At 46.1% G+C, this 12770-nt stretch overlaps 1 protein-coding gene across 3 annotated transcripts in view; it reads right to left on the bottom strand.

Moving 5' to 3' along the window:
* The window catches only part of LOC137358744 (vitamin D3 receptor-like), a 199181-nt gene that overhangs the window by 43154 nt on the left and 143257 nt on the right, over nucleotides 1-12770 (bottom strand). For all 3 annotated transcript variants that reach the window (XM_068025042.1, XM_068025040.1, XM_068025041.1), the window contains one exon: nucleotides 3026-3197. In XM_068025042.1, coding sequence (XP_067881143.1) covers nucleotides 3026-3197 — 172 coding nt within the window. The remainder of the gene's footprint in view (nucleotides 1-3025; nucleotides 3198-12770) is intronic.

Genomic DNA, 12770 nt, shown 5'->3' with positions numbered 1-12770 from the left:
TAAAGTGAATGTTGGTCCCTTGGAGGATGAGACTGGGGAGTTAATAGAGGGGAACACAGAAATCAGTGTTTTACTTCAGTTTTCACGGTGGAGGACACTAGTACCATCCCAATAGTAACAAGTAATGCAGAGGTTATAGAAAGGGAGGAACTTAGAACAATCATCATCAGTAGGGAAAAAGTACTGAGCAAACTATTGGGATTGAAGGCCGACAAGTCTCCAGGGCCTGATGGCTTACACCCTAGGGTCTTAAAGGAAGTGGCAGCGGAGATAGTGGATCTATTGGTTATAATATTCCAAAATTCCCTGGATGCGGGAAAGGTTCCAGCGGATTGGAAAAAAGCTAATATAATGCCCTTATTTTAAAAAGGAGAGAGGCATAAAGTAGGAAACTATAGACCAGTTAGTTTAACATCTGTCGTTGGGAAATTGTTAGAATCCATTATTAAGGAAGTAATAACAGGACATTTAGAAAGTCAAAATGCAATCCATCAGAGTCAGCATGGTTTTATGAAGGGTAAATCGTGTTTGACTAATTTGCTAGAGTTCTTCAAAGATGTAACAAGTAAAGTGGATAATGGGGACCCTGTAGATGCAGTATATCTGGACTTCCAGAAGGCATTTGATAAGGTGCCACACAAAAGGTTAATACACAAGGTAAGATCACATGGGGTTAGGGACAATTTATTAGCTTGGATAGAGGATTGGCTAACCAACAGAAAACAGAGAGTCGGGATAAATGGGTCCTTTCCTGGTTGGCAAGATGTAACTAGTGGAGTGCCACAGGGTTCGGTCCGTGAGCCCCAACTATTTACAATCTATATTAATGACTTGGATGCAGGGATAGAAGGTACTACACTTTGAAAATTTTCAGCTAATCTGAGACAGCTAGCAAGGATTTGTAAAGGGTAGGTCATTACAAATGAATCTGATTGAATTTTTTGAAGAGCTGACTAAAGTAGGGGACAGGGGATTGTCTATGGATGTTATTTATATGGACTTCCAGAAGGCATTTGAGGAAGTCCCTTATAAGAGACTGTTAGTTAAAGTTGAAGCCCATGGAAATGAAGGCAAATTATTGACTAGGTTAAGAAATTGGCTGAGTGGCAGGAGATGAGAGATAATGGGCAGGTACTCTAATTGGCAGGATGTGACTAGTGGTGTCCCACAAGGATCTGTGTAGGGGTCTCAAGTAATCACTGTATTTGTTAATGACTTAGATGATAGAATAGAAAGCCACATATCGAAATTTGCTGATGACACAAAGATAGGCGGCAGTGTAAACAGTGTAGATGGAAGCATAAAATCACAAAGAGATATCGATAGATTAAGTGAATGGACAAAACTATGGCAAATGGATTTCAATGTAGGCAAATGTGAGGTCATACATTTTGGACCTAAAAAAGATAGAACAGGGTACTTTCTAAATAGTGAAAAGCTGGAAACAGTGGAGGTCCAAAGAGACTTGGAGGCCAGGTACATAGATAGTTAAAATGTCACAGACAGGCACAGAAAATAATCAAAAAGGCTAATTTTAGCATAGTTTCTTATGTGGAACCTTTTCCAATGCCTTCTGGAAGTCCACATAAACTACATCTATAGACAATCCTCTGTCTACTACTTTAGCTACTTCCTCAAAAATTCAATTAGGTTCATTAGACATGACCTACCCATTGCAAATCCATGCTGGCTCTCTCTAATCAGATCAAATTTCTCTAAGTGCTCATACTCTGTCCTTAATTATAGATTCCAATAATTTCTCCACAATATCAAAAGGGACAATTCCTGAATCAAGAGCACTTGGAAGATTATGGCTAAAGCATCTGAAAACTGTGTTAATCTTGATATCCCTTGCAAGTTTCTTTTCGCATTCCTTTTTGCATTCTTAATTTTTTTGTCTTCCTTTGCTATTCTGCCCCTGAATCTACACTATTCTTTGCACTTTTGTATGTCCTTTCCTTTAGTTTTATGTTATTTCTCACCTCTATTGTTGATCATGGCTGTTTTATTTGGTAAGTAGAACTCTTGCCCCTTCGAGGTATATACTGGTCCACTATTAAGCGAAATCCATTTTTAAACACCTCACACTGATCATTTGTAGTTTTACCCAATAATGGTTTTGACCAGTTTGCTGGCATAGGATTCCGTCTCATCCTGTTAAAGTTAGTCATACCAAAATCTAGAATCTTAATATCTGTGTTACATTTGTCCTTTTCAGTCCTCACCTTGAATTCAATCATATTATCAAGCCTACTTCCACCTCCCTAACACTGGCCCAACCCTGACCGTGCTTCTGCTCATCTGCTGCTGAAACCCTCATCCATGCCTTTCTAGACTTGATCATGTTAATGTTCTTTTGTTGAGTTTGGAACATCTTGCTCCAAAAAAACACCTTAAATGCACTCAAGAAATTGACTACTTTTCTGGCTGGAACTACTTTGCTATTCCCAATCTTTATAAAATAAAATTCTCCCATTAAAACAATTCTGCTTTTGCTGCAAGCCTCTCTAATCCTTGCAAAACATAATAGAGCACAAGAAACAAGATCACTTTACATAAAACTATTATATATTTGCATCTTTAGCGTAGTATAACTATAGAGAAAAACTTTTACAGAGTTAACAAGATGCTCACAATAATTTTGTGACAGAGAAATGAATCAGCATACAAACCTGTCCATAGTGCAAACTTGATGCTAATTAGTGGAAATAAAAATACCGAATACTTGCCATTTTTTTCTGTTTATGTTCATAATCTTGTGGCTTGGATTTGCCACAAAACTTGTGGCTTGTGTCAATAAACTGGTCCAATATCGGATTTCAGAGAGGGTAGTGAGAAAATGGTGCTTTGTTATTAGTTTTCTTAGGATAATGGCATGGCATTCTTTCCTGGCCCAACCTGGCCAGCAACATCAAACATTCTTAACTAGACATTGGATACAGATAGCTCTATTGGTCCCTTGACTACAGATCTAGAATTCACTGTAATAATGATCACATAGAACCCCTGAGAAAAAAAAACATACCTGAATCCAGGGATGGCCTTTGCAAAGCCAACAACTTTCTGTATGCTGTAACTGACTAGGTCAGCCAAATGAGGCAGCATGGAGAAATCTTTAAGCGTGCTGAAACTTTCACTGTCATCATGAAGCATCTCAAACATATTAGGGAAAGGTGATGTTGTTAACTGAGACATATCTGTGCAGATCAGAGAGTAAAATACAATGTGATTATTATCCTTGCTACTCCATTGCAACAGCCCCTGATATTTCTGTCTGAAATACAGTTAACAGCCCACTTAAAGTGTTGGGTGCTTCGACCACATTTACGTGGTTGCAAAACATGTCAAAGCCATGTCATGTTATTAGGACATTACATCACCTCACTGAAACAAAGAAATTGTTGTACTCACCTTTATCTTTCAACTACTTCAAAAATAAACATTTTTGTGATCTAAAATGCATGGTTGACAGCAACTAACGATGAAAGTTCTGCTACAACAGTACTATATCTGTTGTCTAAATTGTCTGAAGCCACTGTTTTTGGTCCCCACCACAAACTCCGCTCCCTGACCACAGTTTTCACCCTGACAACTGTCGGAAGCTAAGCCAGACTGTTCGCAACTTTGTTGTTGCGTTTGACCCCGAGATGAACTACTGACCACATATCAGCTCCATCATCAAGATTGCCTACTTCCACCTCCCTAACACTGGCCCAACCCTGACCATGCTTCTGCTCATCTGCTGCTGAAACCCTCATCCATGCCTTTCTAGACTTGACTATTCCAATGCCCTCCTAGCGGCCTCCCATCTTCTACCCTACATGAACCTGTGTTCATCTAAAACACTGCTGCCCGTATCTTAACTCACTCAAAATCTCTCTTACCCAATACCCCTGTGCTTGCTGACCTACATTGGTTCCTGGTCTGACAACACATCAATTTTAAAATCTTCATCCTTGTTTTCAAATCCCTCCATAGCCTCACCCCTCCCTATCTTTGTAACTGTCTCCAGCCATAAAGGCCTTTAAGATTTCTGCGCTCCCCCAATTCTGGCCTCTTGCGTATCCCCTATTTTAATCGCTCCATTGGTGGCCATGCTTTCAGTTGCCTTAGCCCTAAACTCTGGAATTCTCTCCCTACATCTCTCCACCTCTCTCTCTTCCTTATAGACGCTCCTTAAAACCGACCTCTTTGACCAAGATTTTTGGTCATCGGTCCTGATATTTCCTGTGGCTTGATGTCAAAAGTGCTTTTATTGATAATACTCTTGTTAAGTGCCTTGTGATGTTTTGCTACATTAAAGGTGCTATATAAATGCGAATTGTTGTTGTCTGGTGTTCTACACTTCTGAAAACTAAAATCCATGTATTCAGCCACACAGATCAAATCCCAGGCTCAATACCTAGTCTGTGTGATGAGCTAATCTTATCCAGAGTGGTGATGATGGGATTGCTATGGCTCACTTCAGAATCCCCAGGATAAGAAGTATGTAAAAAAAAAAGGAAGGCTGACTAGGGCTCCCACTCACTATCTAGTGACCCTTGCTGGAACTGCACATATGGACTTTAGGTGAGGACAAATTCATAAAAAAATTATAACACAGTGATGGCTATTAAGTCGACTGGGCCTATGTTTTTCCAATTGAGGCAATCTACTTGAATCCTAGTTCCCTACACTTCCCCACCTACCCCTTTACATTTTTCCTCTTTATATACTTTGCTATTAATGAGGCATCTAGAGACAGGTTACTGGTGATAGTTGAGCCTAGGTAGGTGAACTCTTGAACCACTTCCAGAGCGTGGTCGCCAATATTGATGGATGGAGCATTTCTGACATCCTGCCCCATGATGTTCGTTTTCTTGAGGCTGATGGTTAGGCCAAATTCATTGCAGGCAGACGCAAACCTGTCGATGAGACTCTGCAGGCATTCTTCAGTGTGAGATGTTAAAGCAGCATCGTCAGCAAAGAGGAGTTCTCTGATGAGGACTTTCCGTACTTTGGACTTCGCTCTTAGACGGGCAAGGTTGAACAACCTGCCCCCTGATCTTGTGTGGAGGAAAATTCCTTCTTCAGAGGATTTGAACGCATGTGAAAGCAGCAGGGAGAAGAAAATCCCAAAAAGTGTGGGTGCGAGAACACAGCCCTGTTTCACACCACTCAGGATAGGAAAGGGCTCTGATGAGGAGCCACCATGTTGAATTGTGCCTTTCATATTGTCATGGAATGAGGTGATGATACTTAGTAGCTTTGGTGGACATCCGATCTTTTCTAGTAGTCTGAAGAGACCACGTCTGCTGACGAGGTCAAAGGCTTTGGTGAGATCAATGAAAGCAATGTAGAGGGGCATCTGTTGTTCACGGCATTTCTCCTGTATCTGACGAAGGGAGAACAGCATGTCAATAGTCGATCTCTCTGCACGAAAGCCACACTGTGCCTCAGGGTAGACGCGCTCGGCCAGCTTCTGGAGCCTGTTCAGAGCGACTCGAGCAAAGACTTTCCCCACTATGCTGAGCAGGGAGATTCCACGGTAGTTGTTGCAGTCACCGCGGTCACCTTTGTTTTTATAGAGGGTGAAATCGTGTGACATTGATCACAAGTCGTGGGAGTCAGTTGCCAGCATTCGCCAGAGCTGGCGGGCAGCCATAAAGACAGGGCTAAATTGTGGCGAGTCGAAGAGACTTAGTAGTTGGCAGGAAAAAAGACAGAGGCGCAAGGGGAGAGCCAACTGTGCAACAGCCCCAACAAACAAATTTCTCTGCAGCACCTGTGGAAGAGCCTGTCACTCCAGAATTGGCCTTTATAGCCACTCCAGGCGCTGCTTCACAAACCACTGACCACCTCCAGGCGCGTATCCATTGTCTCTCGAGATAAGGAGGCCCAAAAAAAAAAATGAGGCATATGGGATCCTGGGCTTTATAAATGGGAGCATAGAGTACAAAAGCAAGGAGATTATGGTTGATCTTTGTAAAACACTGGTTTGGCCTCAACTGGAGTATTGTGTCCAATTCTGGGCACCACCCTTTAGGAAGGATGTGAAGGCATTGGAGTAGGTGCAGAAAAGATTTACAAGAATGGGTCCAGGGATGAGGGACTTGAGTTACACGGATAGATTGGAGAAGCTGGAGCTGTTCTCCTTAGGGAAGAGAAGATTAGGAAGAGATTTGATAGAGGTGCTCAAAATCATGAGGGGTCTAGACAGAGTAGATAGGGAGAAACTGCTCCCATTGGCGGAAGGGTCGAGAACCAGAAAACACTGATTTAAGGTGATTGTCAAAAGAAGCAACAGCGACATGAGGGAAATTTCTTTGTGCAGCGAGTGGTTAGGCTCTGGAATGCTCTGCCTGAGAGTGTGGTGGAGGCAGGTTCAGCTGAGGCTTTCAAAAGAGAACTGGACAATTATCTGAAGAGAAAAAACTTGCAGGGTTATGGGGAAAGTGCAGGGGAGTGAGACTAGGTGAGCTGCTCTAGCAGAGAGCTGGCACAGACATGATGGGCCAAATGGCCTCCATCTGTGCTGTAACCATTCTATGAAATGATGTTACAGTTTTTGCCTCAATATCTACTTGTGTGAAAGAATTCATATTCGAATAGCCCTTTGGGTGAAAATATTTCTCCCAACATCCTCAGCTGTGATATTGGTCTGGGTAGAATAACCCATCAATTCAGGCTGTCTAGGCTTGCACTTGAAGACCATTTGGGCGGTTGCTATTCATGGAACTGTACCATAGCAGAAAGCAGCATCTTCAGAAAAGGTGAGACTGGGGGAAAAGAGCATAGGGCGGCAGGAATTGGAGTGAAATTGCATCATTTCTCACCAAGTAGGCACTGTTAAAATTAGTAAACAGATAGCTTTAGGACCTATATAAATAGGAATACAAATTAAGGAAATAAAGTATATTAATTCCTGCATCTAAACAAGCAGTTGTAGAGTGTGGGGGGGTGGGGGGGGGGGGCGGGTGGAGGGAAGAGAGGAAGGGGACACATCAGTGGTAATTGAAGGATTTGAAAAGGGAGGACATAATTCATGCCAAGTAAAGATGGAAATAATCAAGAGTGCCAAGCCTGCTATACTCTCAGCACTACATGAACTGCTATGCCTGTGCTGGGACGAGGGAGCAGTACCTCAGGACATGCGTGATGCCAATATCATCACCCTCTATAAAAACAAAGGTGACCGCGGTGACTGCAACAACTACCGTGGAATCTCCCTGTTCAACATAGTGGGGAAGGTCTTTGCTCGAGTCGCTCTAAACAGGCTCCAGAAGCTGGCCGAGCGTGTCTACCCTGAGGCACAGTGTGGCTTTCGTGCAGAGAGATCGACCGTTGACATGCTGTTCTCCCTTCATCAGATACAGGAGAAATGCCGCGAACAACAGATGCCCCTCTACATTGCTTTCATTGATCTCACCAAAGCCTTTGACCTCGTCAGCAGACGTGGTCTCTTCAGACTACTAGAAAAGATTGGATGCCCACCAAAGCTACTAAGTATCATCACCTCATTCCATGACAATATGAAAGGCACAATTCAACATGGTGGCTCCTCATCAGACCCCTTTCCTATCCTGAGTGGCGTGAAACAGGGCTGTGTTCTCGCACCCACACTTTTTGGGATTTTCTTCTCCCTACTGCTTTCACATGCGTTCAAGTCCTCGGAAGAAGGAATTTTCCTCCACACAAGATCAGGGGGCAGGTTGTTCAACCTTGCCTGTCTAAGAGCGAAGTCCAAAGTACGGAAAGTCCTCATCAGGGAACTCCTCGTTGCTGACGATGCTGCTTTAACATCTCACACTGAAGAGTGCCTGCAGAGTCTTATCGACAGGTTTGCAGCTGCCTGCAATGAATTTGGCCTAACCATCAGCCTCAAGAAAACGAACATCGTGGGGCAGGACGTCAGAAATGCTCCATCCATCAATATTGGCAACCACGCTCTGGAAGTGGTTCAAGAGTTCACCTACCTAGGCTCAACTATCGCCAGTAACCTGTCTCTAGATGCAGAAATCAACAAGCGCATGGGAAAGGCTTCCACTGCTATGTCCAGACTGGCCAAGAGAGTGTGGGAAAATGGCGCACTGACACGGAACACAAAAGTCCGAGTGTATCAAGCCTGTGTCCTCAGTACCTTGCTCTATGGCAGCGAGGCCTGGACAACGTATGTCAGCCAAGAGCGACGTCTCAATTCATTCCATCTTCGCTGCCTCCGGAGAATACTTGGCATCAGGTGGCAGGACCCTATCTCCAACACAGAAGTCCTCGAGGCGGCCAACACCCCCAGCTTATACACACTACTGAGCCAGCGGCGCTTGAGATGGCTTGGCCATGTGAGCCGCATGGAAGATGGCAGGATCCCCAAAGACACATTGTACAGCGAGCTCGCCACTGGTATCAGACCCACCGGCCGTCCATGTCTCCGCTTTAAAGACGTCTGCAAACGCGACATGAAATCCTGCGACATTGATCACAAGTCGTGGGAGTCAGTTGCCAGCGTTCGCCAGAGCTGGCGGGCAGCCATAAAGGCGGGGCTAAAGTGTGGCGAGTCGAAGAGACTTAGCAGTTGGCAGGAAAAAAGACAGAGGCGCAAGGGAAGAGCCAACTGTGTAACAGCCCCGACAAACAAATTTTTCTGCAGCACCTGTGGAAGAGCCTGTCACTCTAGAATTGGCCTTTATAGCCACTCCAGGCACTGCTTCACACACCACTGACCACCTCCAGGCGCTTACCCATTGTCTCTCGAGATAAGGAGGCCAAAGAAGAAGAAAGTTTGAGAACAGATATGATGGGGAAGGTGCCAAGCTTCAAATGAGATGTTAAACTAAGTTTCATTCTCTGTTCTGGTGGTTCAGGTGGATGTCAAAGATCCCATGCAGTACTTGAAGAGCAGAGCGTTAACCCGCTGTAATGGTTAACATTCCTCTTTCAACCAACATCACAAAACAACAGATCAAGTGGTTATTTATATTACTGCATGCAAAATGCCTGCCACATTTGCCAACATTACAATCACTGCACTTCAATTTCATTCACTGCTCAGAGATGTGATAAAGTGTTATATAAATCCAAGGCTTTTTTTCTGGAGGTGCTCCCACTCCGCCAGTATAATTTCACTCCAGGATTCAGTACAACTTGGTGACTGCCTCTCTGCTGAAGCGTAGATGCAGGTCCTTTCTGACATATCCAAGTATTTGTAACTGGGTTAGATTACATTCCTGGGAAGTCTGCAGGTTGGTGTCAGGCATCTGAAGTGTAAGCATACCTGCCTTTCCTCCCTCCCTCCCTCCACAGGAACTTCTCTTCCTCCAAATTCAGGGACTAACTAGTGGCAGCACAAATGCTGCTGTGGAACCTGTGCACCAAAGGAGTGCTGCATTGTAGAAAGCAGCAAGCAGCAGAAACAAATCAATGCACAAAGTTCTGTTTGGAAAATCAAAAAGAGCAAGAAAAATGCAAATCTCAACAATCAGGCCCCTAGCTTTAAGTGAAGGAGCTCTGCATCATTTGCTTGGTTCAGTCACTGTTTTATACAAATGCTCAATGAATAAGGAGCTGCACTGCAGAAGACCACATGGAATGCATCATGTTGCCCATTACAGCTTACACAATTTTCAATGGGGCTTATAGCATGGCATCAACAAAAACTACTTCTGTGGAGTTGAACATCAGGCAGAATTTTGTGAGGGCAGCAGGAGCGGGAGTGGAGGTGGGGGGGGGGGGCGAAAAATTAGGATGGAGACGCTTGTCCGGAAACTCAACATCATGACATCGGTTCCAGATTTTGTCAGCAGCAGGAAAGCTCCAAGGTGGCATTGCCGCCCCTACGCGGTGAGACTGTAATTTAAATTGGTGAACAGCTCATTTTAATGCATTTGCATGGAAGTGATCGCAATTCTATGGGGGGTTTTGAATTAGTCAATGGTGTACGGGGATCATGTACCTTCTGATTAAATGGGACAGCACCGAGGCGAGACCTCAGTGACTCCATGGGAATGCAACCATGGGAAGCAGTAAAGGAAGAGAGGGAAAGGAGGCCATTGTCAGCCTGCAGTGTTAGGTACTGTGCACGAGTGAACATTGTATCGTGTGCCAGGGTCAGGTGGGCATATTATTGGGTGACATGGCTGGGTGGCCATAGTAGCGGGTGACAGGGCCGGGTGGCCATTGTGTTGATGCTAAGGTCCCGTGGGCTATAACTCGGGTAACAGGGTCCAATAGGCTATATCTCGGGTGCTGGGCTATCTGCAGGGTGGATACTGAGGAGCACTGGTGCATATTCTACGGGGAGTAGCTAAGGGAAAGGTACCAAGGCAAGTTTGTCTCTGCAAGGACAGCGCTTTGGAGGGCTACTGATCAGCTGGCATGGGTCTCATACACCCCGTGCAGCAGCAGCTCAGATGGAGGGAGGGCCAGAATGCAGCTGCGCCCACCAGCAAAGCTCCAAAGGGACAGCGACAGCAGCCAGCCACGCCAAGAAGGGCCTACCAGCGCCAGAGAGTGTACTGGACTTGCCTCAGCTCCCTCCAAATGTCCGAGCGGCATTGTCAGTGAAGACTGCGGCTCACGAGGGAGGCCATCACCAACCTATGCACCATGATGCAGGATGAGTTGTGACCTGTGGGCTTCAGTGGTCACCCTATGCCAGTGGCCCTGAAGATCACTGTGGCACTCAACTTTTACATGTCTGGATCTTTCCAAGGATCCACTGGAGACATGCGTGAGGTCTTCCAGACAGCAGCCCACCGTTGCATCAAGGAGGTAACCAATGCCCTGGTCAAGAGGACACGCGAGTATGTGCAATACCAACAGACCCTGACAGTCAGGCGGAGAGGGCCATTGGCTTCGGAGCCATTGCCGAATTCCCCTAGCTGCAAGGTGTGATCAATTGCACACACGTGGCCATCAAAGCTCCCATGGAGCAGCCAGCGGCCTTCATCAACAGGAAGGGCTTCCATTCTATCAACGTTCAACTGGTCTGCGACCATCGAAAGCATTTATTGCAGGTGTGTGCCAGTATCCCAGGAAGCAACAATGACGTCTACATACTTCGACAGTCCCAGGTGCCACAGCTTTTCAGGCACCCCCCCCACTCGCCTTCAGGGATGGATTCTCGGAGACAAGGGCTACCCATTGAAGGCATGGTTACTGACGCCTGTGAGGCTCCCTCACACTGCAGCAGAGGGGATGTACAACACTTGCCCTGGCTCCAACCGAGTGACCATCGGGCTGCTGAAGATTAGATTCCGGTGCCTTGATTGACGCGGTGGAGCACTGCAGTATGCCCCAGTGAGGGTCTCACATATCGTGGTGGTCTGTTGTGCTCTGCACAATCTAACACTGCAGAGGGGGGAGGCCTTGCATGAAGAGAACATGATAGATCACCAGTCCTCAACCAATGCGGAAAATGTGGAGGAGGCTAACGAGCAGGCAGCTGGATATTGAACCCCTTGCACAGGCGGCCAGGCACATTGAGTGACGGGCAAGGGAGGCAAGAGACAATCTCATACATACCCACTTCCAGGCACCATGATGACCTCTCAGACTGGGCTCAATAGAGACACCTCGATGGATTCAGTCTGTCGCCTCCTTTGTTTCCTGGCACACTCTGGCACATCTGAGACTCTGAGCAAACGAGGGCTGTGCCTACACTGGCAGCCCAATGAAGGAGCAAGGGTGAAGGCAGCATCTCACAATTAAGGCATGAAAGAATGTGCATTTCACAACAATAAATTTTAAACTCTATTTATGGCAAAAGTGCAGAAAACAATATAAAGGCCAAATGCAAAACACCCGTGAATCCCCAAGTGCGTCGAGATACTCTTCTTTATATGTTTACAAGTGCTCCTAAGAGGTGTAACCCCTGAGATAGCAGCTGGGCTGGAGGCAGGCTGCTGATCAGGCTGCCCCTTGGCCTGGGATGACTTCGACAGACGTCCTTTGGCTGCCTGAGGCCTGGAGGGTCCCGGCTGTCTGAGGGTTTTCTGCACAGGTGCCGTACTCTCCTCAGGCATCATGGCTACTGGAGCTGGGCTCACTGGTGGAGGGGCTGAGGAGCCGCTGTCCACACTGAGTGCCCTGAGGGGAGACCCCAGATGCGGAGGTCAGCCTCTCCTCCTCCCTTTCAAGGTTCACATGAGATCCACATTCAATCTCCCTGCTCACCAGAGAAGAACGAGGAGTTGGAGAAGACTCCAGGTGCCTCCTCATCCTCTCGCCTTGTCACTGCTGTGTTGAGCTTATGGCCAAGGTGATGGTGTGCAGGCCTGCACACATCTGTGGGATCTGGCTCTCCATGAGGGTCTGTGCTGTCGACACCAGAGAGGCTCAGCACAGGCCTGGCCACCCACAGTCCTCCGACTGTCAGTGGCCTCGGCTGTGACAGCCTCTGTCAGCTGTTCGGACTAACAACCATTGGGATGGAACGGGAGTGACCTGGTACCATGTCAGAGGCAAGTCTTCACAAAGGTGAGGGTTGATGCAGACATTGTAGTTAAAGAGGAGGAGTGTGAAATATTAGATAAGACAAGCATAATAAGAGAGGAAGTCCTCGAGGGTCTGACATCCTTGAAAGTGGATAAATTGCCAGGGCCGGATGGATTGCATCCCAAGTTGTTAAAGGAAGCCAGGGAGGAAATAGCAGATGTGCTGAGGATCATCTTCAAATCCTCACTGGATACGGGCGAGGTGCCAGAGGATTGGTGCTCTGCGAACATTATACCATTGTTTAAAAAGGGTGTGAGGGATAGGCCAAATAATTATAGGCCGGTCAGTTTGACCTCGGT

This window comes from Heterodontus francisci, chromosome X (assembly GCF_036365525.1).
Source record: "Heterodontus francisci isolate sHetFra1 chromosome X, sHetFra1.hap1, whole genome shotgun sequence".
Lineage (NCBI taxonomy): Eukaryota > Metazoa > Chordata > Chondrichthyes > Heterodontiformes > Heterodontidae > Heterodontus > Heterodontus francisci.
Note: the sequence above shows the minus strand (reverse complement) of the source record. Positions and strands in the feature narration are given on the sequence as shown.